This window comes from Pipistrellus hanaki (genome assembly GCF_964339955.1).
Source record: "Pipistrellus hanaki genome assembly, chromosome: 11".
NCBI classification, from domain to species: domain Eukaryota; kingdom Metazoa; phylum Chordata; class Mammalia; order Chiroptera; family Vespertilionidae; genus Pipistrellus; species Pipistrellus hanaki.
The window spans coordinates 22645508-22673301 of NC_140513.1; the positions used below are offsets into that span (position 1 = coordinate 22645508).

Below are 27794 nucleotides of genomic sequence, written 5' to 3' on the forward strand. Positions count from 1 at the left end.
AAAAAGTACCTTTTTGTCAATATGGAAAAATAAGTAGGAATAATTTTGATTCATTTACACTGGATAGCTATTGTTCTGTTGGCTGTTGTCATTTTTTTTTAAAGTATATTTTTACAGATTTTAGAGAGGAACGGAGAGAAAGAGAGAGATAGAACATCAATAATGAGAGAGAATCATCGATTGGCTGCTGCCTGCATGACCCACACTGGGAAATGAGCCCACAACCTGGGCATGTGCCCTGACCTGGAATTGAATTATGACCTCCTGGTTCATAGGTTGACACTCAATCACTATAACACACTGATCCAGTTGTTGCCATTTTTTTTTTTAAATTAGATAAACAAAGGGAAAAGAGGTCAATTCCTCTGACTAAATAGTCAGGTATTACATGTTTTAAAAATTCTTGGGGCACATCAGTTGAAAATCTCTGGCTTGGGATATTGGGTGAATAGAGGAACTATTTACAGAGATTGGGAAGACAGGAGGGGCAAGTTTGGTTGGAGATCACAGATTTGGGTTTGGTATGTTAAATTGGAAGTATATGTGGGATATGGAGGCATCTAGAACCTCCAAGTTGGGAGCTCAGAGATAAGGACTGAGTTAGAGATATGGATTCAAAAGTGGTGCTTGAAGCCATGAATACAACTGCCTAGGACAGTGGGAAGCATTAGAGAAGAGGCAGGCCATTGACATCCCCTAGGTCAGTGGTCAACAAACTCATTGGTCAACAGTTAAATATCAACAGTACAATGATTGAAATTTATTTTGAGAGCCAAATTTTTTTAATGTGTTTTAAAATATATATATTTTATTGATTTTTTTTACAAAGAGGAAGGGAGAGGGATAGAGAGTTAGAAACATCGATGAAAAAGAAACATCAATCAGCTGTCTCCTGCACACCACCTACTGAGGATGTGCCTGCAACCAAGGTACATGCCTTTGACTGGAATCAAACCTAGGACCCTTCAGTCCACAGGCCAGTGTTCTATCCATTGAGCCAAACCTGTTAAGGCGAGAGCCAATTTTTTTCATGGTATTTTTTATTGATTGATTGATTGATTGATTATGGTATCACATAATTGTCCTCATCCCCCCAATCCTATCCCAAACCCCTCCCTACATATGGCCCCCCCCCAACCCCCCCCCCTCATTGTCCATGGCCACTGGCCAGGCCCATATTCATGCACACAAGTCCTTTGGTTGATCTCTTCCCCTTTACTCCCACCCTCTCCTACTTTCCCTCTGAGATTTGAAAGTCTGTTTGCTGCTTCTCTTTCTCTGGGTCTGTTTTTGTTCATCAGTCTATGTTGTTCATCATTTCCTCTAGATGTGTGAGATCATGTGATCTAAGAAATACCCTTGTAAGAACCTAAATTGAGACAAGCCATAATGGTTATGCTGAGATGCAAATGAATCAGTCTGTAGTGAGCTCCTTTCTGGGCCAACAGTTCTTTTGAGTCCCAATTTCAATGTCAAATACTTCCTTATGTGTACATGTCAGCCATGCTATTTCAGATCTGGTTGGTGGACAAATGGTGGTGATGCAGGTCCAACCGTCTCTGGTTTGGTCAGAGAGCCAAATTTTTTAAACTTAAACTTTTTCTAACACCACTTCTTCAAAATAGACTCCCTTGCCCAGGCCGGGTATTTTGTGGAAGAGCCACACTCAAGGGGCCAAAAGAGCCTCATGTGGCTCTCGAGCCACAGTTTGCCGACCACAGCCCTAGGTAATAGCATTATTTAAGGAGAGCCGGGGAATCAGCTGTGTTTGAGGAAGAACATGCATTAACCTTTGGAAAGGAGAGGTGCTCAGAGAAAGAAGAATCTGGGTATAGTCCTTTTTTTTTCTTTTTCTTACAATGACTTCCATTAGAATGTTTGTCTCACCTTCCCCTCTGGATTATAAACTCTTTAAAGACAGGGACTCTGTAAACTTTAATAGGTCCCTTAAACAAGAGTACATTGATTCACAGTCTGTGAATAATCAGTGAATTCCTGCCAGGATTCTGCTTTGCAGAAATCCAATGTGATCAAAGCTACTAGTAAGATGTTTTCCCCCAAAACGTACATAATTTCCCAATGGACAGTATGGCAGATTAAAAATAAGTGAATAAATAAAGGGGATCATGTATAATCCACTGATATCCATGCTAATCACATTAACCACAGTGAATTAATTATACCTGAAAACAGATGCAAAGTTAAATTCCTTAGAAAATCAATTCATTAAACTCATATTGGAATGCATAGTCAACAACCCCATGTTTAGAAACTATGATTTGTGGCAACTTCTGATTTACTAAAGAAACTGCTTAAAATATTTTAAAGGCAATTACAATTACTGTCTGGCATTTGATGGAAAGAAATATCGTTAGCATCATTCCTAATGTGTCAACTGTCACAATTTTCTAAAATTTTTGAGGCAAAAAATAGGCAGGCTCTACTATTTACTAGCCTCGATTAGGGTTAATTCAATGTGTGTCTGCAAATAATAGTGTTTAATGTAATCTCTCTAATTACAGATAAAATGCATTTTCAGTCATGCTCATCACTGACAGTATTTTGGGATAAGTTAAACTGACAGCTGCTTTCTAAAGGAAAGAAAAAAACAAACCTTCCTTGAGGTTGTTCTAATTTTCACTCTGTCTTTTTTTTTTTTTTTTTTTTTTTTTTTTTTTTTGCATTGAAGTTCAGAAAAAAATATGAAACTAGACACTTTGGCTCTAGATAGATACCAACTTTGAAAATAATGACATAGTCTATCTCTTGAGAATTTGAAATGTTTCCCATCTCCCACCCCCATCAATAAATAGTAACTTGAATTTACTCAACAAGCATTTTCTAAGGGTTTCAAGGGAACCAGGCATTGTGCTAGGCCCGTAAGAGATTGGGAAAGAATGGTTCTACCAAAACTGTCCTCCGCAATTGGCCCCATAAGCAAGTCAACTTCCTACTATACTAGACATGTTAGTCACAGTGACAATACAATCACAACCCCTGCAGACAGAAACTATTCAAGTTATAATATTTTCTGAAGGGTCAGTCCATGTTCTTCCTCCATCACAGCTGACTGGACCAGCCGTGACCCCAGGGCACCAAATCCACAGATTGTCCAGGGACCTCAGTTGGCCTGGCATGATTACATTTTCTCTCTCAGGAATAGGAATTGGGAAATACTGAATAAGGGGGTGAGTGGCAAAAGTGAAACTAGACGGTGATAAGAGAAGAACCACAAGACAGAGAGAATTATGACCATGAGGGGGCAGGCTGCATCCGGTTTATGAGGTTATGAAGATGCAGAAACACAGGACCTAGTTCAAAGGTGAATGAATCGAGGAATTAATAAATGAACAAATAATTATGACTTAAGATGTCTTGGGATTTTCTTGGTAGGGTGAAAACATGACTGATTCACACTGAGTCATTATCCTTAATATTGCTGGCACTAAAAAAACAAACAAACAAAAACCTGTGCTGCAGATGGGCTATTTTTCTTGTGTCCTGTGTATCTTAATTGGGATTTTAGTTCAGCTTTCAATAATGGAAAAACTCAAAATAAACAGTGATTTAAATAAGGAGTTTCTTTCTCATGAATAGTTTAATATAAGAAACCCAGGACTTAAAAGGGTAGCTCTTCTCCACAAAACTCAGAAACCTAGGATTCCTTCCAAATAATTTTTCCACAATTCCTAGGAGGTACCCTTATCTCCGTAGTCTAAGCACCATTCATGTTTCAGATAGAAGATGGAGAGAGGGAAGAATAAGAATAGGTGAATGACACCAGGTATTGCTTAAGATGGGTTTCTAGAGCTTGGGAATGTCTTATGTATGATTTTGAGGTGGAAATTAAGGAAAGATCCAAGTTGTACTTCCAGAAATAGGGGTGACACCAGAAAGAAGTACAGTAAGACTGTTCATTAACAGAAGTGGCACCTTAAAGCCAGGGCTACTGTAGAAGTTGGCAGAATTTGAAGATATCGCGAGGAGGTCTTTGGACCTCCCTATTTACGGAATAGGGAGTTCCAAACAATCCCTTATAGATCCTAAAGAGCAGAGACCTCAGCTAATGTGGGCTACAGCATATTCCAAGATCAGGCCTATCATGAACCATCCTAAAATATCACCTATCATGATACTGCTCTCAATTCTTCTCCAAGATGAAATTTCTACCTGCAGAGACACTTTCTGGGGCCAGACACTAATAATGTCCCTAGAAGTCTGCTGTCAGATGCCATCTGGAAGGAGATGGGTATATAGGACATAGTACCCAGATGGCAATGTCACTTATATCCCATTGACTGGAACAGGCTGCCAAGACCACCCCTGGCTGCATGGAAGTGTGAGAAACATGTTTATCCTGAGGGGTCATGTGGGTGCCAAATGTTCTATTTCTATGTAAAAAGGCGTGGCAGTTTTTATAAAGTTAGACCTACCCAGGGATTCTACTCTTATGTATTTACTCTAAAGAAACGAAACATGTTCGCACAAAGACTGTAAGTGTCTCAGTTTTGCAAGATGAAGAGTTCTGAAGATGGGTTAATGTGAATGTGTTGAACATCCCTGAACCATAAACCTTAAAAATGGTGAAGACGGTGTTATGTGTATTTTACCACAATTTTTAATATATTTTAAAAATTGATTTCAGAGAGGAAGGGAAGGGAAGAGATAGAAACGTCGATGAGAATCATTGATTGGCTGCCTCCTGCACACCCCTATTGGGAATTGAGCCTGCAACTCAAGCATGTGCCCCGACTGGGAATCGAACCATGACTTCCTGGTTCATAGGTCGACACTCAACCACTGAGCCACTGTGGCTGGACTTACCACAATTTTTAAAGAAGTCAACATTGACTTCTTGTATTATCTTTCTGTATTTAACTTATGGAAATTCAACTCCCGGCAAGTACCCCTTACTTAGTCCTGACCTTCTTGCCTCTCTACCCATTTAAAACCAAACTTTTGCCCCTAGTAACCTTTCTTTCCTTTTTTATTTTGCCAGGCCCCTATATTTAAATTCAAATGCAAGATGATGCTTCATTATTTCTCATTTTTTCTCCCTAACCATCTTTTATTGCTGAGGAAATCAAAGTACTGCTGAGCAGCAGGAAGATGAGTTTGTTTGGCTTTTAGACCACACATGGCACCTAGGTGTCACAGAAAATGCTTTATGCATAAACTGATGAAGTAAATCACGAGAGCTCCACACTTCTCTTTTTGAACCACCAAAACACAGGAAAAATGGGTTTGCACTAACTCAGTATATGCTGTGTGGGGGAGAGTTGAATAAAAGTTGCATTTGCATTGCCCACAGAGAGGGGTGTCTAGCAATGTAGTAGTAATGGCTTCCGCAAAAAGGCAGAGTACCAATCAATCTTTGAGAACTCTAATCCTGATTCTTGTAAATACTGATTCACAGACAATTGATATCCCATCATCTTGATATGGAGACCAATCCTTCATACGCCTAAAGAATACTTAGACAATGAATTGTTAGCTCCCTTTAAGTTATATACAATTGAAACGAAAAGCAGTTTCACACCCTGTGCATTTGTATCTCAAAGCACCCAACAGCTCTTTGCCCGCAGGAAAGAGTCATGGTTAAATGGTTATTGAATTCAGAATGTCCTTCTTCCCAATCAGTGAGGTTTAATATATTTCCAATTGGAATGCCTATTAATTTTTCAGCATTAGTAAGCCTTTAAAAAAAAATCAATTTGGGGATGTATTGATGAGTTCACAGCAGACACTATTACATAAATGATAAAGAAAATACTGGTAAATGAAGCATGCTTATTCAACACACCAGTAGCCATTGATAAAATGTAATTTAATTTAATCATTTAAATTTACATGGTTAATGTACAAGAGCATTTCTTTCAAACCACAGGTTAAACACATACTAAAGAGCAATGCTGTTTGAGGGGCAGAGGAGCTCTGGAAAACTCTGCTGTCTGAAATGAAAGCAAGGCACTCTCCATGAACAGCTGGTGGATTCCTGACTTCCGCCCACAGGAGGCCTCTTCACGCTGAGAGCTCTCCCCCGCCACGGGAGGAATCACCTGCTTTAAATTCTTGCTGTCCTCTTCTGAGCTAGTTCGGTCATCCACTCTGTATAAACTTGTGTGTCCACATGAAGACAAAAAAAGAGTAGAGTTGATAGATGGCGTGGGAGTCTCCCCAGGCTCTCCTAGTTGCAATGAGTATGGAAGACAGAAGAACGCTGGCTATCTTTGTTTTCAGCATTAAGTGTCTGGGCCTCTCACTAAGAATCTTCTTCAATGCTTCCAACCAATCGATATTACAATTAAAAGGTCTTCTTCCTTAAATCTGACGGGTGTAAAAATGAAAAGGAACAGCATTCCTCTAGAGCTCTGTGTGTGTTTTCTTTTTCTTTTCTTTTTCAGACATGACAAAAAAAACAAGGACTGACTTTCCAATACTAATGGTGCACGAAAGGATTATGTATGCACAGTACGTCTAACTCATTCAAATTCAACTTGAATTTGGTCTGAAGCTACCTTATATGAAATGTTAGCTTTCCTGATATTGAATAATGTTTATTATGTTCACATATAAGCTGGAAAAAAAAGTAATGCAGAAAGTACTACTTTACTCATGGTTATTATTAGGTAAAATATAAGTATTTCTGGTTAGTTTAAAAAGCCTGTTTTCCTATAGATGAAGTAAGTTGAGTAAAAAGACTATGGAAAAGAGACTTAGGTCCTAGACTTGATTCTGGTACTAGCTCTTAGACCTTGGTTAACTCTTTACCCTTTGCTGGGTCCATTCTCTCCTCTATGAATTTTGGGGTTGGGGTGGACTAGCTGACAAGTCAGGCCCTTTCCAAATTTTACCATTCCAAGATCCTAATATTCCAGATGCTATCATCTCGATATAAAAATAATAATCTTTCATAAAAGCTCACATAAACATAATATATGATCAACTGTCAGAATGACTCTTGGGGGAAAAAAAACATATATGGTTTGCTATCTGGATTCCTCTTTGCAGCAGTTAGGCAATTCATTTGGCATCTGTTTGATTGTATAATTTAATGACAATATAAACAGCATAGTTTTGTTATTTTTCCTTTAAAAAGCAAAAATGACTCAGAGCTAACAAAAACTACTGTGACATCAGTTTGACATTCAAAGTTGGTTTCTTAGCAAAATGGCCAAACATATTTTGACTTGGTACAGAATATATAATATAAAGACTTTTAGACTAGAAATCTTCAAACATTATTTTTGAATTTAGCAAAACATAAGCAAAATTTTTAATATCAAAGTGCTAAACAGTACTGCCTTAAAAGTCACTGCAAATGAACCATAAAATAACCGCATGGGAAGTAACATTTATTGTACAAATGGTTAATAAAAAGACACATTATAAATATATATATGTAACCTGCTATATTTATATATATTTGCTTATTTAATTTCTAGTTGGCGTATCCCAGTCACTGTGAACACCCCATTTAACTCAGCTTCCAGGAGCTGGTGGTCTCGCAATAAATACAGGCAAAGCTATTACAATATAACGTGCATACAAATGTTTTATACAAATAAGAACACGAGGCAACAAATTATCTCATAGGAATATGGCATTAAACAGTATAAACATACAAAAGGGAGTACGAACACGGAATGTTGAAACGCAGCCCATGAATCCTTCCCGGTACTCACATTCATACTACTTGTTAAAAAATAAGACTTGCTTACTCTCCATCATTGTCTCTGTCACTGATAACAAACATTAAATTGTACATATTAAAAACCTTATTACCCCTGGTGTTTACCCTGTGTGATCCAGTTCCTATTTTTTTTTTTTTTTTTTGCATGTTCTTACCTAGGGACCAAACACGTGAGACTCACTGAACGCAGCTGGGCTTCTGCATGACGGTGTCGGTCAGTTGCTATAACTGAAGGAAGTTGAGGGAACTAAACAGTTGTATGCCATCCACCTTATCATCTGAGCCCCCTTCCGGACAGCTGGACAGCAAGGGCAGGGATCTGGATCCGTAAGAATGGCCTGAAATATTGGATGGACCATACCTCAGAAGGGTTCTATCTAGAGGGCAGGTAGACAAAAACCTCTGCTAGGAAATTAGCACTTGTCCTTTGCTAAAGTGCCTCCTTTTAATTTCTGTATAAAATAAAGGAGAGCTAATAGACAAGACGTAGTAAGACAGCACTTTAAAAATTGCACTTGTATATGGAAGCGAACAGCCATTATTATTTTGCGATGTCTGATGTATAGGTTATCGTCCATCTTTCACCACTGGTTAAAATATAAAGGAAGAAAGAAATTAAGATGAGGGGATTTCTGCCTTGTTTGCACCACATACGTACCCTTTGATACAGGACAGTATATTCTAAAGCGATCATCTCAAGACAGGTCCTACCCTGGCGAACAACCCTTGGCTGTTCTTGTTTTTTAATACAAAGAAACTATAATTGTATCCTCCGGAAACAGTTTTCAAACAGTTATGCTATCCTTTTTTTTTTTTTTTCTTCCCCCTGCTGGGATAGCATCATCCAAAAGTGCTTTGTTAGCAATTTCTTAAAAAACCCTCATGAACTATAACCCCCTCCCCAGCCCTAAATATAAAACACAACCCCAACACAATACTCTGCACGTTTTCTGGCTTTAGGTTGTAATGAAAAGTGCCAGAAGAAAAAAAAAAAAAAAAAAGTCTTTCATTTTGTCAGGAGCTGCTTTTTTTTTCCCCCTCTGAAGTAAGGACAGGAATGGTAGGTGTCCAGACCCCTCCCTTTGCTGCTCAGCAAGCAGCTCGAGGGCAGAGGAGGCGGCTCCCTGCTCAGGCGGCTCCTCCTCAGAAAGGCAGGGTGTCCAGGAAGAGCTTGTCGATGATGGAAGGTGGGGACACCAAGTCTTCCAGCTTCAGGTAGAAGATGCGCTGGAGGCCCAGGGTGCAGATCTTGCGCAGTTCTACCAGGGCTCCCAGGACCTTGGGCTCCGGGGGCTCCAAGGCCTGCCCCTTACTCTGGTGGTCCTTCAAGCTGCTTGTGATCTTGTTGCATAGCTCCTCCACTCTCTTTGGTTCTTTTAACCCATGTCGTTCTGCAGAGGCATAGGAAAGAACACGCTTAGGAGGCAGTTACATCTCAAGAAACCGTGAGCCCCTAAGCAAGGCCCGTGTCCTGTCCTGCCGGTGGAGATGGCATTTTACAAAGTGCCCTCCGTTGCCAAAACCAGTTTGGCTCAGTGGATAGAGCGTCGGTCTGCGGACTGAAAGGTCCCGAGTTCTAGTCCACTCAAGGGCATGTACATTGGTTGCAGGGACATCCCCAGTGGGGGGTGTGTAGGAGGCAGCTGGTCCGATGTTTCTCTCTCATCGGTGTTTCTAACTTTCTATCTCTCTCCCTTCCTCTCTGTAAAAAATCAATAAAATATATTTAAAACAAACAAACAAACAAACACAAAGTACCCTCCTCCTTAGAGGTAATAGTTCTTGGAATCCCAGTCTGTCACTCATTGTGTGCCCTCGAATAAGTCCCTTAACCTTTCAGTCCTGGTTTCCTTGTAAAATGAAGACAACATACCCAGCTCAGGGTTTCTGGGAAGAGGAGCCTAGGTGAATAATGCAGATGAAGTACACAGCTTCCTGCAGGTAGCCACATGGACCGAATGACAGGATGGTTATTATTTTGCACACCTTATCCTACTGAGGTCTTACAAAAGCCCTGTCAGGAGGCAACTCCTTTTCAGAGGGACCTGGAATCACATCCAGGCACATGAATGGATGTTCCCATCTCAACGAACCCTCTTGGTGCGGGAGGCCCTACGTCCCATTGGCTGATGCAAGGGCTGCCCCGCAAGACCCCAAACGAAGTGCACTCCTGTGTTTTCATGGTAACCAGCATTTTTTAAAAATCCAGTTTATTTTTTCCTTGTTTTCCTCCATGAAACACTCAGGCACCTGTACCTGGCAGTCTGTACTAGACATGCACGTCCTCCTGCTGGGGAGATGGCAAAGTCACAGAGAAGGGAGGAGGCCCAGCAAGAGACAGTTGCAGGCATTTTTATCATGTGGCTAGACACGAACACCGGCATCTTTTTAAAAAAAACAAACAAAAAACAATATATAAAAAAGCCTCACGTTAAATATTATGACCTCCTAGTTTGTGCATAATGTTAAGTGATTTTTCTAGTCTTCCGAGGCAGATGCTGCCTCTAGCCCCAGAGCAATGCTACTTCTCCCTGTAATGAGAACAAGCCTGCCATCCAGCACCAATCACCGTGCTCCCTCCGCATGCAGGTATCAAAGCCTCTTTCCTAGTGAACATCTTGGCCCCAGTTCTCTCAGTCAAAGTTTTCATCTCTCAGCGCACGGCCATGTAAAATAATAACTTGTGAGAGATGAAAAACATCCAACCAATCGGACATCACGTTTGAGTTTCTAATTTTCCCAACATTGATGTTTTTAGTTGGGAATATTTTTGTTACAAAAGTTATTTCCTTAAAGCATAAGTCATCAGAAAAATGAAGCAACTCTCCAGACATTTTTTTTTCTTTTTCTCTTTCTCTCTTGCTCTAAAAATTAAAGAGACCCGGGAACCAGGAGATCTGCCTTCTTCCCTAGCTTGGCTAGATGAGTTTGAGTTGCTCCCTTTCTAGGGCCCATCTTAAAAGGAGGCGGTTGAACTTCATGACCTCTAAGGTCCCTTACAGCTTTGAGGTGTTGAAATTATATTCAGGTCCAACCATGAACATTGCCAGCAGCATCCCAATGGATTGTAAACCTAAGACAATGCCCAACGTGTGGCAAGTAGCATAGCCAAAAACAAAACAAAACAAAACAAAAAACCAATACAGTCCCCTAAGTACCAAGCTTTGCAGTGTATAATTTTGCTTTCTCCAGGAAACTAGCTAATCAACCTAGAGGCAAATCTGTTCCCATGGTTTACCTTTGCTCAATACATGCACTCAAGAATGAACTTCAGCCCTAACCTGTTTGGCTCAGTGGATAGAGAGTTGGCCTGCGGACTTAAGGGTCCCAGGTTCGATTCTGGCCAAGGGCATGTACCTTGGTTGTGGGCACATACCCAGTAGGGAATGTGCAGGAGGCAGCTGATCAATGTTTCTAACTCTCTATTCCTCTCCCTTCCTCTCTGTAAAAAAATCAATAAAATATATTAAAAAAAAAAAAGAGTGAACTTCAAGAGTAACCCAGCCTGAAATAGTGTTCTGCCTAAAAGTTTTATTTGCCCTGCAAAGCAAAGCAAAGCAAAAAAGAAAAAAAAAGAAAGAAAAAAAAAGTGCAAATTTGGCAGTATATTTCAAGAGCTATGAAATGTTCATTGCCTCTGACCAAGTAATCCCACTCACTGAAATTTATCTGAAAGAAAAATTCAACAGGAGAATAAAACTGTATGTATGAAGATATTTTGTATGAGCATTATCTATTTAAAAAAAAAAAAACTGGGAAAAGATAAAGGGAGGAAGAACAGAGGAACAGGTAAGTAAAAAATAGTATGTCCACGCAATGGAAGACTCTATAGACATCAGAAAGGACAAATACTAACGCTATGAAGCAACATGGGAAAATACATAACATCACATTAAATAGAGAAAAGAACATGAAATGGTCTCTAAGCTGTGACTACATCTATGTAAAGATTATTTCTTCGTCTAGAGAAGGATGAAAGAAACGGAAAAGTGAAAATACTTATGAGACTGTCAAATAACACTTTCCTTATTAAAAAAAAAAAAAAAATTCCAGGCTAATGCTATTTGTATAACAAACCATGTTAAAATAGGACAAATGGGGATTCAGTCCTTTGTGAGGACTTCTAGCCGCAACCTGATCACACAATCATCTTGCTGATAGTACATTCTATTGATACTGAGCCATCTCACATTAGGTTCATGAGCTCAGAGGAGAGAAGCTTCTCCCAGAAAAAAATAGCAGTCCATTGATTTAGGCTTTCCCTTCCTTTCCATGCCTCATGTCTTGAATTATACTCAAGATACCATATTCATGATCAGGATAAAGAAAATGAGCAATGTTGTTGGCTGGATTTCGGGAGAGTTGATTATGGAGCCTTGTAACCAGACTTTCTCATGGCCAAACTCACAAAAGGTGCCTCTGAGTTTTCCCTGATCTCCAACCAGTGGTGACTGCTCAATAACTATGGCAACCATTATTTATTCAGTGAATTCAAGTGGAGATCGATACCTCCTGCCAGCTGGATCAACCCTAGGCCTGGAATTCCTTGAGGAATTCAGAGACACTCCTGTTAGAAGCCAGAGGCACCTCCTTTGTTGTTCTGAACAGCTACTGGATTTGTGGCTTCTTTACTTTTTTCAAAAGGGCTGAGATAAAATTCAGTCTCCATGCAAACTACTGCCAGCAGCCAGCAAGGTTTTTTAAATCACTAGGGAGTCACTAAGTGTCTAGGCGCTTCCTAGTAATTTGAAATTCCTCAAAACCCCAATCACTGACAGTTCAGCTTAAGGGACCCCCTTTCTTCTCACAGCTCGGTAAACATGGCTGCAGAGCTGATATTCAGAGAGTTCGCTAACTCGGGAGGAAATCAGACATTTGAATTACCCCTCTGTGTAATAGGAATTACACACAGGTTTTAGTTTTAGATCTTTGTCCACCATTAAACAAAACAAGTTTCTCGGTGCTTCTTGCATTTTCATCTACATCATTTTTATACAATACTTCAGTATTCTAACTCAGCTTTATGTAAGTCAAAACTTTAAAACACAACTTCTAGAAACGGTTAAGCAGCGAATTTAGGTGTCAGAACCAAAACGATTTGAGTTATTTAGTTCCAACTCCCATCTAAGATAAGAATCTCCACTACAAGACACTACAGAGAATGCCAGGCACCGGCTGGACTAGGAGTTCACTATTTCACCTGATAACAAAAATACAGGGGTGAGCAAAAGTAGGTTTACAGTTGTTCCTATGGAAAATAATGAAATAATTAATACATAATCATACAAGAATAAATTCCCTTTTGCATACTCACAACTGTAAATCTACTTTTGCCCACCCCTGTATATGTATATATATTTAAAATATATTTTATTGATTTTTTTTACAGAGAGGAAGGGAGAGGGATAGAGAGTTAGAAACATCAATGAGAGAGAAACATCGACCAGCTGCCTCCTGCACCCCCCCTCCCCCCACTGGGGATGTCACTGCAAAGGTACATGCACTTGACCGGAATCGAACCTGGGACCCCTCAGTCCACAGGCCGATGCTCTATCCACTGAGCCAAACCAGTTTTGGCTATATTTGAAAGCATTTTGTACTACACTTTTACCTACATTATTTTATCACACCCTCACCCTACCCTTCGGATTAGGCAGGACACACCTCATCTTTGTTTAACAGATAAGGTAAGGCTCAGGGAGTTAAGTTACTTGCCCATGGTCAAAATTTACAAGTGGTTCATTTCTTTCACTCCAAATCCAGAAATACCAGGCTGCCTTGAACATTATGTTAGAATGTCCCTCCTCCTTCAGCTTCTTTTAATTCCCTCCTACACTTTGTGTACCTCATTAACTAATGGATTAATTACTTCTTTCCACAAATATTTATTGAGGACCTACTTATAGCCACTGGGGTTAGAGCAGTGAACAAAACACACCACAGATCACGCTTCTAACCTGTGTGGTACCTAAGGACACTGCTGGCTTACTGTGTATTTAGCTATCCATGCCATAGGCATCTCTGAGAAGAGAGAGAAAGGGAGGCAGGAAGAAGAGGAGAGAGAGAGAGGAAAGAGATTTTAACTTCACCTAGTTAAAATCTCCTCATTCTTAAATCACAGATCAAATTGTTTTTCAAGCAAGTTTTTCCCTTTTATTTTCAGTCTAGATTATTTTTTTTCTATTGTTTTTCTCTGAAGGATATAGAATCAGATATTTATGTGACTATGACCTGCCTCCTCCTTTAAATGTAAGCTCCATGGGGGCACGGGTTGTGTTTGTTCATTGTCACATCTCCAGCACCAAGCCTACTGCCTGGGAGACGCCAGAAGCACAGAGACCAGGCCCCACAGCGGATTCACTCTCATGCTCACTCCAGGACATACAGTCATTGAGTACAACAGCCTGTCCTCTTTTTCTCTTCTTGCTATGAAATTTTATATGTGGTTTAACAAATGCTCAAAGCAATTCCATGGTACCTGCTTTCCCCCAAAATGGGCTGACGTGTTCTACTGCCATGACCTTGCTCTGCTGCTCCCTTGGTTTGCTGTGTCCTTCCTCTATACCTTGCCATGTCCAGAAACCACCTCCTTGCGAAGTCATTCATGATCAGCACCTCCATCTTTCTACATCCCCCAACACGTTAGCAGTAATCTGGACTTCCCCTGCACTGACTCTGTCCCTTTTAAGGACCGGAGCACTAACCACCATACATGAGTCCATTGCATCATAATCAGATATGACTTCCTAGTAACCTATATACTTTCTGACAGCAGAATTCGGGCATGGCTCATCGTTGCATCCCTGGAGACTGACACTGTGCCTGAAATATAGACAGCACTCCATATTTGTTCAATGAATGGATGCTTATGAACTGACAATGTCACACAAACTTTCTATTGGGGGGGAGGGGATTCTTATTTATTAATCACAATGAACTGCAACTAGAGGATCACCTCATTGGTATCCCGTCAGGAGCTAAGCCCTTTCATTACTCCTCGGACAGGGATATGGCACTGGCAGAGAGGAATGGCTAGGGTGGATGAACTGAGACCTAAAAACATTTCACAGCCATAACTGCGGGGAACCCCCTTTTACTGTACGGAGGAAGAGAGATCAGAAAGAAACCATTTCCTGCCCCACCTCTCCACCAGTCACATAGAGAGAGAGGTGGGGGAAGAAGGAAAAGAAAGAGAAAAAGAAAAAAAAAAAAAAGCCAAGTTTGTACAAACTAGCAATACTGTCCAGATTCTTAATTTTCCCGGAAGCCAGACGGGTTTGACTTGAAAGATCCTGTTTCCTTTCATGCGTTCACTGTGGTTTAGGAACAGACAATTCGGGGCTGTCTTGTTCTCTGATGCCAAGAGCCCGAGTGATATCCCACAATCACCCTTTTTGACCCAACGGAGTTCATTCAGAAGTCAAGATTTCACGGGAGCCCGTGTTCACACGAAATTAATATCCACAACAAGGCGCACTGCTGCTTCCCAGGCGTTGTCTATCCTGCCCCTTCCCAATGCATCCACACATTTCAAACTCCTTCCCATTCAGCAAATCACAAAAAGAATGCTGTCAGGTCCAGAAAGGAGAGAAGGGGGACTTATGTTATAACCTCAGCACCTAAAACAACCCGCTCTGCACGGGCTGGCAGGGCTGCAGGCAGGACCTGGAACTCCACCATACAAGACTTGGCCTCTGTTAAGTGCAGCTTAATTACTTTAACAGGGGTCTTCAAACTACGGCCCGCGGGCCACATGCGGCCCGCAGAGGAGTCTGATCTGGCCCGCCAGGTTTTTTGGGCAGTGAGCGCAGCCGAGGTGTTACAGTAGGAATTAGTAGTTCATATAGTCCGGCCCTCCAGCTCTCTGAGGGACCGTGATCTGGCCCCCACTTTAAAAAGTTTGAGGACCCCTGCTTAGAATTCCTGTCCTTTTTTGAGCCTCTCTAAAACAGCCAAGGAGAAATTCACCAAACACACTGCCTGTTTCCTCATGCACTGGGACTGATTTTGGACCCCAAAGGGAAGGGACAGGCATATGCCTATTTGAGGGAGTCCCTGTCACCATCCTTCCAGCATGGAATGACTGCCTACTCTGAATTCAGTTTGGCTGCCTCACAAACCTAATTTTTTTTAAAAAAAATATATATATATTTTATTTTTATTTTTTTTTTACAGAGAGGAAGGGAGAGAGATAGAGAGCTAGAAACGTCGATGAGAGAGAAACATCGACCAGCTGCCTCTTGCACACCCCCTACCGGGGATGTGCCCGCAACCAAGGTACATGCCCTTGACCGGAATCGAACCTGGGAGCTTTCAGTCCGCAGACCGACGCTCTACCCCTGAGCCAAACCGGTTTCGGCCACAAACCTAATTTTATATCATCCTTACTGCTGCCTCATAGAATACATGTTGCTTTCCCCATGCTACAGGTGCGGAAATTGAACGCATTACTCCATGGCACCTGCTTATTAAATAGGGGGTCCCAGATTAAAACCTGGGGGAGGCGCTGGATCCCAAAGTCCATGCTATGTCTGCCATTCCAGACTGCCTCCTTCCGGAGCACGCCTCCACACAATGGGCAGCAGGCTGAGCAGCCATAACCACAAGACACACAGCACCGTGCAGGCAGAGACAGGACTGGCACACCTTCTCCTAATCCCTACTCTGTATTCTCAGCACTGAACCGGCCAATGTTCTCCATGTTGGGGCTTCCTGGCCTCACAGTTGCCTACTAATATTTACTTGACTTTGGACCCTCCTCTTAAACTACTAAGCTCTCACACCTGGACTGGCCTTTTCCCCTGAGTCCCTTTTCTGCTATAATTTGTGCTCAAAACCCACTGCCAGGGCAGATCTTTCTAAAGGGCAAGCTTTCACATGATGCTCCTCTGGTCAAAGCTTTCCTGTGGCTCCCCACTGCTCTCAAGATAACCTGGAACCTTCTCACCTACGTGACAAAGGTTCTTCATGTCCAACCCCACCCTTACCTGTCGTGTCAGTCTCATTTCCCATCACTCTACTCTCTTTAGAGATTTCCTTCCTGAAACTTGTAACAGCCACAGTTTCAATGGCTTTGGTAATTTTTTGTTTGTGCCTAGAAATCACACTTCTTTCATTTTAGTTTGGTGACATGTATCCTCTTTTGAGAAGACCTCGTGTGATCTCTTTTGAGAGACCACCCCCCACCTTTGGTCTCTCAGGACTTTGTACCCAATCCCTCATCCCCACCATGGCACCCAATGCCCTGAATCACATGCATCATCTCTGAAAACCTATTGACATGCCAGAGTGCCTACATCAGCGAACACTTGTTGATTAACTACAGAGATTTGCTAATTTCCATAGAGATGTGGCAATGTACTGGGTTTATTTACAGAAAGCCAAGGCTGACTATAGATTGTATTTCTGGGTGTTATTTTTTTTTTCTTTTCTTTTTTTTAATTAACTAAACTCCATACTCTCCAGTTTTGAATGTTTAAATGTCCTAGGAAGAGCTGAATGGTTTTGAAATTGAGCTGGAGAGCTTTAGTTGAAAGACAGCCTTTGAACCCATTTCATTACAGTCCTGCTGGCCTGATATGCTTGTCCTTGAATGTGCTTATTATTTTTCTTAGGGTGCTCCTGTGTGCCATTTGGAAGTCCTTTTAATGGAGTCCATATCCTTTAAGACTGTCTTTATTTTTGATGTGCTAATGTCTCCCTTGGACGTCTCTGTCAGGTCCCATCAAAAGAAGGGAGTTTCTAAGCCAAGAAGAAAGACCACCGGGAGGAGGTGAAGTCCCACTTGGAATTCCGAGGGAATAAGCTAGTGTCTGATTCTTACTGTAGTACATGCCATTTAATTGTCTTTGCCTCCGTGTACATCGTTCAGGGATGTACCTAGCATCTTAAGGTACTCAGACATACCCATACCTCATGTTGGCTAACAGTGAGGCCCCAAGAAGGTGCATGGAAACAATGCACATCTCTGATGACCAGAAAGAAGGGCCCATCTTGCCAAAGGACGCATTTGGTCCCCTGTGAGATTCATCACCTGCCTGAAAAGCATGTTTTCTACCATCAAGAGGGTATTGAATCTGAACCTCTATTCTTAGTCCAATAGCCTAGGCTGGGCTTCAGTCTGATGAAAAGAATGGGAGGTGAGCCCGAGGTGTGGCTAGCCTCTTAGGGAGCGTCCACCTGTTGTTACTGCCTCACCAGGCCCCAGTCTGGCCAAGAAGGATGAGATCACACTGAAAGTTCTGAAAATATCAAGACTGTAAAGGGAGCTCGGGCCTTGGGTCTTAGGACCAGTCCCAGAGAGATGGAATCTCCTCTCTTATCTGATATGCCTTTCTAGTTCTCTCTCTCATTCCCCACTCCCCCCACCACCACTTTCTCATTCCATCTTGGCACGATTTATGTCCCCAAAGATAGAAAGAGAGACACATCTAAGGTCAGAATGGCATAATATAGAAATCAAGTAAGTTTTATGTTTGTTTCTTCTTTTAAATATTGAGTTGAGCCATTTTTGCTGTGTACAAGTATCCATTCTCTCACTCCCCTGCCAATCCAAGTTGTAAATCAATAAACAGAGGTGTGTTTTTATATTTGTAGTACTTTGGTTTTACTTTAGGTCGATAGCCAAGGACTGGAGAGAGGGGAAGACTCACCCCTCAGTCCCACAGGAGCAGGCTGGTTAAGCTAATCTTCCTTTGAAACCCGCGTGAAAATAACCCTGGAGCAGCAGTGCAACGCTCAGCAGAGCGCCTGTGGAAATTTAGATGTTCATATATTGGGCTTGTTGGCAATGATAACTCAATAGGAATCCTCTCTCCTGGAGGTTCATGACAACACATTGCAGATATACGTCTCCTGTTTAAACTAAGGAAAATGTCGCAGATTTCAGAACAGTGGTAGTCTGCAATTTTCCTAATTTGCTGGTGTGTATGCCAGCCAGAGCCCGACTCCACCTTAACACAGGAAAGGGGAGAGAGGGAGATGTGGTCCCTTCGGGTGGCAGCAGGGTGGTGCTTACCTGTGATCATGCTCAGCGCTGACAGGCATGCTAAGGCTTGGATATCAAGGTTCAGGCTCTGCAAACTTAAGGAAAAGTCTTTAATGGAGTCGAGCCACTCCCCAAATCCACGAAGGCACTGAAGTCGGTGCAGGACAAGTCCATTGCAGAACACAAACTTATCTTCAGCAGTGTTTGACCTACATGAGAAAGTCATGGGGGGTTGGAGACAGAAATACATTAAAATAGGTCCGCTCAGTCTATCCAATGGGATAACATCGTAACACACGGGCCCGCAGACAGCCACGGGTGCAGTGTTCAGAACCCAGGGTGGTGCGTTAAACCCGCCCAAACACCCTGGATGAACACCCACCACCACTTGTCTATGCTAACTTCCTGAGTGAGCCAGCACCCATCCCTGGGGAAGCTGCCAGACTCTGTTGTGGGCTCACCTTGCTTCCCACAATGGGGTTCAGAGGGCTATTTCTAAACCTGCCCTGATAGTGTATATCAGTCCATCAGTGTCCCACACTTCTCTCATGAAAGGTGCCCCGCGTCTTCTAGTGGTGATGGCCAACTAGATTCACCACTCAGCCGTGGGGCTCTGGGCACTCCTTTTCTCTCTCTGGCTTTCCTTTTCCTTATGAATACACAGGAGTTCTAATGGCTACCTTCTAAGATTATTGTGGGAATTGATAAAATACAGGATCTGAAATCATGCACAATGCCTGGTATACCAGAGGAGTATTAGGTGTAATTAATTCTCAATTCTATGTGGTCCTAACTTTAATCTTAGCCTTCCTTTAATTTCCAAATTGCTTTCAACATACTTATCCCTTTCAGCCTACTGCACTAACAAGTTCACATCTCTAACTGTGCCTCTTGGAATGAAGAGTTTCATTCATTCGTTCACTAGTCATTCATTCACTGAGCACCACGTAGGTGCCATGCCGAGAGCCAGGCACTGGAGGAAATGGGGTGACTAGAGCAGACAGAGTGCTTGCTCACATGGAGCTAGTCATTCGCTCAATCCTATGCTGCCTGCCTAACAGATGATAGTCACATCGTTGGCTTGGCTCCTGCGTACTGCCTCTCCCACAGATGCTTCCACAGAGGTACACAATGACCTCTCGATCTCAGAGTTTAAAACCTGGACCTCAGCCGAAACCGGTTTGGCTCAGTGGTAGAGCGTCGGTCTGCGGACTGAAAAGTCTCAGGTTCAATTCCGGTCAAGAGCATGTACCTTGGTTGCGGGCACATCCCTGGTAGGAGGTGTGCAAGAGGCAGCTAGCTGGTCGATGTTTCTCTCTCATTGACGTTTCTAGCTCTCTATCCCTCTCTCCTCCTCTCTGTAAAAAAATCAATAAAATATATTTAAAAAAATAAAAATAAAAAATAAAACCTGGACCTCAGACCACCAGCATCAAACACTGGAGCATGAGTTAAAATGCAGATTTGTGGGCTTCTAAAACAAACAAATATAGCTGGGAATGATGCCTGGAAATCTGCACTTTAAACAATTTCTGCTAAAACAATATGAAATTGGAGGGGAGGGTAAGGAAGAGAATGAGGGGAAAAGGACTTTCCTTATAATATTTGGTGAAATGTTGGTACCATCTCCTGAAATGATATAACTGCAGGGAAGCAAGGAATTTGAAGTGTTCCTCATGCTGAGATTCTAGGTCCTGGCTTTTTGGAAAAGAACTTCCGCTTTGTGTTTGGTGTCCCTGAGCATGAAAGGCTGAACCAAAGCTTTTGATCTGGGAGCTATTCTCCTGGAGTAAACACTGGGGGTTGAGAGGCAGTGGGAACTCTTTGGAGCCCCATCTGGTGTACTGGAACGGGGACTTGTAAATAGAAACCTGTGAGGTAAATGCAATGTTCTCAACAAATACGTGCTCCCAGGAAATACCTTATGCACCATGAGACTCTATAGAATCCCAGAGAGCTGACATTACCAGGAGCTTCGGAGATCACCACACCCAGCCTCCTCATTTTACAAAGAAAGGGAACTGAACTTCTGATGAGGCAAGTGACCTGGTCAGGGTCGTACAGCAATCCATGAGGGGAGAACCCAGGAGTCCTGGCTTCCAGTCCAATGCACTACCCACTACTCAGTTTTTAAATGCCTGATCATATTTGATATTTCCTTCTTGAGCAACCTTCTCCCCGATGACACATTTGCAAACACAGTAGGTTTCCAAGTTCTTCAAAGAAAGGAGTGGACTGAGGTAGATAAAATAATAGTAATTACCTGATGGAAAGTCTGAGAACGAACAGCTCCAAAAAGGCTGATTCTATAAGTAATGTCTGATCTTCTTTGGGGAGATCAGTGAATCCAGGGATCTTTTCTGCCCAGCTTCTGGAGACGTCAATGGAGGCTGTCAGGAGGTTGTAGAACTGTTGTACATGCTCAGCATCTGTGCCTGCAGCGGCCTGGTCGGAGGAACAGTACTAGAATGCAAACCACAGGCAGCAGCGTTATCTCAGTTCAACGGGGATGACAGCATCCTTTGCAAATGGGCTCTCCCAAGGCTGTCTAATCCTTACTTTTAGGTCCCACCGTTGCATTCATGGTCTCATCTGATTCTCACAGTGGTCCCATGATATAGAGTGAAGGCTGTTACCATTTAATAAGAAAATTTGCTGAGGTCCCATCATTGCGGTGGTTTTCAGTCCTGACTGCAATCCTCTGGGGAGCTTTAATAAATACTCATGTCTGGCTCATCGCTACAGAGATTCTAATTCCACTGGTCTGGGTTGAGGACTGGTCATCAGGTGATTCCCAAGGGCAGCCAGTATTGAGAACCAGTATCTCAGGGGGTTTGTGTCTGAGTGAGCCTCCCTCACCTACTGACTCCACTAAAGTACAGCTGCCTCCAAACAAGATGCTTCATTAATCCATGGCTCTCAAAGTGTGGTCCCTGGACCAGCAGCATCAGCAACACCAGGGAATGTACCAGAAAAGAACACTTTGAGTCCTGCCCCAGGCCTACAGTATCAGTAACACTGCGAATTGGCCTAATACACTGTTTGATCAAGATCTCCAGGTGATTCTCGTGCACACTGAAGTCTGGGGATGACAGAATTAAGGGATAGGAGAAGAGAATGATTTCCGCTTGCTGTAGAAAGATTTCTGAGACAAGACAAACCAGGAAGAGGAAAAGGGAGGGTGTCTCAGGGGCAGGGCACGGGCGGCTGTGTGCCATCAGACTCGGGACTGTGGCTACTTCAATTAATGAACGTAAAATGAAAATTCAGTTCCTCAGTCACACCAGCCTCATTTCAGTAGCCACCTGTGTTACAGAACATTTCCATCACCGCAGAACATTCTGTTGAACAGCATTGATCTAGAAAGTCCCAGGAGAAGAAAGATACAAGTAGGAATAAAGTCTCTGCCCAGCTTTTGGATATTCTGGTAGAGTCAGGGTTTTGTCGGAATCACAGGAAGACAAGCTTTCCTACTTCAGGCAAAAAGTTTGATACAGCAAGGTAATTATCAAGGGACAATCATCAGCAGACAGATCTGCGCAACACGCATGTGAATATGCACATCATTCCCTTCACACTAAGAGCTGCGTGTGCTTTTGCATCCCTTCTCTAGGTTAGTCCTCCTGGGGTATAGATTCTAATTCTTCTTTTACAAATGAGGAAACCGAGGCCCAGAGAAGCTCAGAGAGTCTGAGAGTCTCCAACAGCGGTATCGCCAAGACTTCCACGTGGCCTTGTGGTTTCCAGGCTTAGCTGTTAATATGTCTGATGTTTCTTGCTGGTAGCCCACAGTATAGCATTTTATTTTGCTCTAATTGGAGGTCTCCAGGTATGTATTCCTTTGGTCCCATGTTTCGTCAGCAGCTCAGTGACTGGCACCTGAATGACTCTCAATCAATAGTTGTTGAATCCTCTTTGATGAAAGAAGAGTCAGGGGAATGCTTAGGCTTGCCACAATGCCCTAACCTGGCTGGAGGAGAATCAGCGAATAAGCAGCCAGGTCCTTATTGTAGAACTACTTAGGCATGAGGAAATGAGGCACTTGTCTTAATTGGGCTCCCCGGACCCCCCCTCACCCCAAATCCCCCTTTTCTGCTTTCCCAAGAGGCATCATGAAGTAACAAAAGAAACATCGGACAAGGAACCGAGCTACTTTAACCCTTGGCTTGTCCAAGCCCCTCATTTGCGAAACAGGGTAGCTGTGCTGCTGACTTTAGATATCTGGGGTAAACGACTCCACTTTTCTGAGCTTCAGTTTTCCCCTCTGTAAAACGGGGACGGTGCCTTCCTCAATATTTTGTTGTGATGATGCATGTGATAGCCTATGTGAAAGGCCTGACACGTGGAACACGTTTCACAGACGATGACAGTGATGCTCCGGATGACGGTGATGATACTTGAAACGCTCACTGTCCCTCAGCTTCCACATTTATAAAATGGGAGAAGGTTTCTACGTTTCAGCCCTGACTATTTAGGATCCTATAACCATGGTCTGCCAACTGTGGCTTGTGAGCCATATGCGACTCTTTGGCTCCTTGAGTGTGGCTCTTCCAAAAAATACCATGGTCCGAGCGAGTCTATTTTGAAGAAGTGGTGTTAGAAGAAGTTAAAGTTTAAAAAATTTCAATCGTTGTACTGTTGATATTTGGTTCTGTTGACTAATGAGTTTGCCGACCACTGTCCTATAACATCAGGTCCAGTTCAGAGCCCTGGATCATCCCCCTTACTGTCCAGACTCTATGAAGCCCCGGATGTTTCTGTAATGGGTTCAATGAACCACGGGAGAGAGAACCAGTCTTCCTTCCTATGGATAGTCAAGGATGGCAGCCTGATCCTGGTGCTGGATACTCCCCATCACCTCCTTTCAATTCACACTCTCTGTATTAATTGCAGGAGAGTGGGAAAGAGAGTGGGAAAGGGGATTTTATTTTGCTTGCTTGCTTTCTCCTCTGATATTAATCTAATTCCACATGCTCTCTAAGGGCAGGATGAAAAGCAGGGCAGGATCACAGTTAGAAAGCTGACAGCACTACATGTGAAACCCTCGAAGGAGTGATAACATGGAGCAGAGGCAGCGATCATGGGGACCTCCTCCAGGCTCAGGCACTGACTTGCTGTGCAGCCCTAGACAAGTCACCTCACTTCTCTGGGCCTGTTTCTGCCTCTGAAGTAGGAAGTGACTGCCCTAGCAGATCCCTAAGATTCCTTCTGCCTCTTGCATGCAGCCATTTTTCTGTTATTGATTTCTTTTCTATCTTTTTTAATTGTTAAGATGTGTTTTATGGCCCAGACTATCAGCAGTCCTGGTGAATGTTCCATGTGCTGGCTCTTGCATGCAGTGATTCTAAATGTGGCTAATCGCACAGGTATAAAGTTATTGCCTGGACTTAAAAATTTTTTTTTCTTTATTGATTAAAGTATTACATATGTGTCCTTATCCTCCCATTGTTCCCCTCCCTCGCAACACACACACACACACACACACACACACACACACACACACACACACACTTATGCTGTCTTCTCCCTGGTGTCTGTGTCCATTGGTTAGGCTTATATACATTGCCTAGAATTTGACCTCGATTCAGCATTGCTTTGTTTTAAAACAGTGAGTAAAATGGAGAGAAAAAGACCAAAGAATGCAAACTTTTCCCTGGGCATGGGACCTCACAGCTCCCTCTTGCACTGACTTCCCTGAAACCATGGCTCACAACTCAATAATCTCTGCGCTTCCAATATTTGCTCACCATCCCCCAGAGCACTTAGCTTTCGCCCAGGGTCCCCCGCAGGCCTCTGCCCCTGCTGGGCTCGCATTTCACGCATCCTGCACACAGGGAAACGCGGCCCCTGCCTGCGCTGCGTGTGCCGTTTTCCCCGATGAGGCCCAGCAAGGAGAAAAGCCAGCGGGCCGGGCATGCCAGGCTGCAGCCAGGCCCTCTGGGCTTCCCCTGCGACGATTCTAGTCCACGTTCCAGTACTCTGGAGCCAAACTGGACTCCTGGGCCACCAGTAACTTGGGGGTGAATGGAGGGTCAGCATCCAATGCTGAGGGAAAAGACAAACCAAGTATCCCTTCTACTGAATAGAAGACGAAGAAACATAACAAAACATTAAAAAAAAATTTTTTTCTCTGCCTGACCTAGCACTTTATAAAAACCCCACCAAGGACTGCTGGACCTGGAGTTGGAAGAACCAGCTCCCCATTTCTGCTTGTGTGCGCCCCTGCTTTACTCTCTCAGGGCCAAGCAGGTTTGGGGTTCACCAAAGGAAGTCTAGAAATATTTGTTTATTGATCAAACATAGGCCACCTCGAGAAAGACTTTAGAAATGAATCCTAACTTTTTATTCTCGTCTGTATGGATAACTGACCCATCAAAAATCAGGCTTTCACCATAGCCAGTTTGGCTCAGTGGATAGTGTCCTGGGTTTGATTCCTGCCAAGGGCACATGCCTGGGTTGCATGCTCCATCTCCAGCAGTGGGGGGCATGTAGGAGACAGCCAATCAATAATTCTCTCTCATCATTGATGTTTCAATCTCTCTCTCCCTCTCCTTTTTTGAAATTAATAAAAAAAAATTTTTTTAAATAGGGCTTTACAACTAGTCAAAGATACAGTATTACATTTACTGATGTCTAATCGTGATTTCACCGAAGTACCTGGAATGAGAATCTAGAGCTACAAACAACAGTGAAAGCTATTTAATCTGAAATGAGTCTACACATTTTATATGGCAATAATGTGGCTACACAGGTCAGACGTGAGGCAGAGCCTAGGCCTAAAGTGAATGATTTGAATGGGAACACCAGGCCTAAAAGAATTAGCAAGATGATGCTGTCATAGCAATGTGGAATCTGGCGTTTACTCTATCTCACTTATCAGTCCAGGCTAAACATGTAAAATATCCTAAGAACATTTTATCTCCCCTTACAGTGTTACTTTTCCCTGGGTCTTTATATAGTTTAGATGTGATCACTCTAGAAGCCAAACTATATATACATATTCTTAGATTCTTACACTTAAAAATTGGCAGTGAATATATTTCCCCCCATATTTATTCCTTTCTTATCTAATTAACTCACCTTAAAGACAAAACCAGAAACAAACAAACAAACAAACTGCCCCCCTCCCAATGACATCAGTTATTCGGTTACTTTCTCTTTCCTTCACGGAGGTAGGAGCATTTTTTTGTTTTGTTTTTTTAATCCACACCTGAGGAGTGGATATTTTTTCCATTGCTTTTCAGAGTGGAAGGAAGGAGGGAGGGAGGGAGAGAGAGAGAGAGAGGGAGAGAGAGAGAGAGAGAGAGAGAGAGAGAGAGAAGAGAAACATTGATGTCTGAGAGACACATTGATTGGTTGCTTAGCACGCCTCTTCCCGCCCTGGACTAGGGGTGGGGATCAAACCTGCAACCCAGGTATGTGCCCTTGACTGGGAATAGAACCTGTGACCCTCTGGTGTGCAGGCCGATGCTCTTACCACTGAATAATGCTGGCCAGGAGAGTGTTTCTTATTCAATAACGGGTCCATTGCTCTAGAACATGCCTGACCTCCACAAGCCATTCAATACCTATCTATTAAATGAATTGATTGCTTTCTTGAACATTTATATCTCCATTGCTCATTCCTTCTCAGCCCAAGAAAAGCTGGAAAATGGAAGATTCAAGATAAAATTGTTCTTATTAAACTACATTGGTGGTTCTCAAATTTTAGCGTGCCAATGAATCATCTGAGGTTGTTAAAATATAGATTCCTGCCGAAATCGGTTTGGCTCGGTGGATGGAGTGTCGGTCTGCGGACTGAAAGATCCCGGTTTGATTCCGGTCAAGGGCATGTATGTTAGTTGCGGGCACATCCCCGGTAGGGGGTGTGCAAGAGGCAGCTGATCGATGATTCTCTCATCGATGTTTCTAACTCTCTATCCCTCTCTGTAAAAAAATCAATAAAAAATAGATTTAAAAAAATACTTTAAAATATAGATTCCTGCCTGCCTTGCCCCTCCCCCAATGCTGATACAGTAGGCCTGGGTGTGACCTAGGAACCTGCATTTTAAGCAAATCCCCTGGCTCTTTCGGAGAGAGGCTGTCGGGACACCACACTTTGAGAAATGCTGACCTGTACCCACAATGGAATGACAGCAAGGATGCCGATCAGGGACTGAGAAGGCTGGAAGGGGTCACGGAGAGCACTTAGTCCAATCTCCTCACCCTTCAGATGAGGAGGCGGGCCCACAGTGGAGCAGGAACTGGCCTGAGAGCATCTAATGAATTGGTGGCAATTTGAGAGGATCTCCTGAGGAGCCTCTCTCCGCAGAGTTTTCAGGCTGCTTCCTTGGTTAGGTCTAACATGTGTGAATCATGTTGCTTCTCAAGCTATCTTGGTAACATACTTAAACGCCATTTGCCGGTGCCTGGTATTTTATCTGAGCAATATCTCTTGTTTTGGCGTCTGTTGCTACACTAAGTGACACCAATTACCAGAAAACATCGTGGCTTGCTGAAAAAATACTTGAAATGACCAGCTAATGAGGACGTTAAGTTTATTTTCTCATTGGTAATTATGCAGGCTCTGAAGCCAAGCCCGGTATCTATATATATACTTGTATTGCTAAATTAAAAGCAACTGTGGGGTAAGAGAATAGCAACATTTCAAGAAGAAACAAATCAAATGTGACATGTTTTGACGGCACTGATATACAATGATCCGAGCTTGGTTTTGAAGGAGAGAAGCTTGGCCCAAAGGAAACGGGGAGGTCCCAGAGCCAGGAACGCTTCTCAAGGCGAGCGCTCTGAGACGTTCGTTCCCTCTGTGACTTGGAACACAACCCCTCCGCCTCCTTTTCCCACAAATGAGGAAAACCACCCACTGACAACCTTCAGGGCGCGAGTGCTAGTACAAGGAGGTTAGAACACACCTGCCTGGCAACCATCTCCTTGTTTTCTCGATTAGCCTGATTCACTGAGCGGAGCTGGTAGCTTTTATAAATTGTTTGCATCAAATCAACCTTCTGACTCAAACCTGACAAGGCACATTCTTATTAAAAATGTAATAAATTGTGAATACACACTACTGCTGTTACTGGCTACTGCTAAAGAGTGAAATTAGGCAGACACAAA

The 27794-nt window shown here is 42.9% G+C and overlaps 1 protein-coding gene across 3 annotated transcripts in view; it reads right to left on the reverse strand.

Moving 5' to 3' along the window:
* Nucleotides 1-8731: 8731 nt before the first annotated feature.
* Nucleotides 8732-27794, reverse strand: part of NR4A3 (nuclear receptor subfamily 4 group A member 3) — a 36259-nt gene continuing 17196 nt past the window's right edge. For all 3 annotated transcript variants that reach the window (XM_084898572.1, XM_084898571.1, XM_084898570.1), the window contains 3 exons: nucleotides 20944-21143; nucleotides 18711-18889; nucleotides 8732-9084 (listed from right to left, as the gene is read on the reverse strand). In XM_084898572.1, coding sequence (XP_084754698.1) covers nucleotides 8837-9084; nucleotides 18711-18889; nucleotides 20944-21143 — 627 coding nt within the window. In that variant the 3' untranslated portion in view covers nucleotides 8732-8836. The remainder of the gene's footprint in view (nucleotides 9085-18710; nucleotides 18890-20943; nucleotides 21144-27794) is intronic.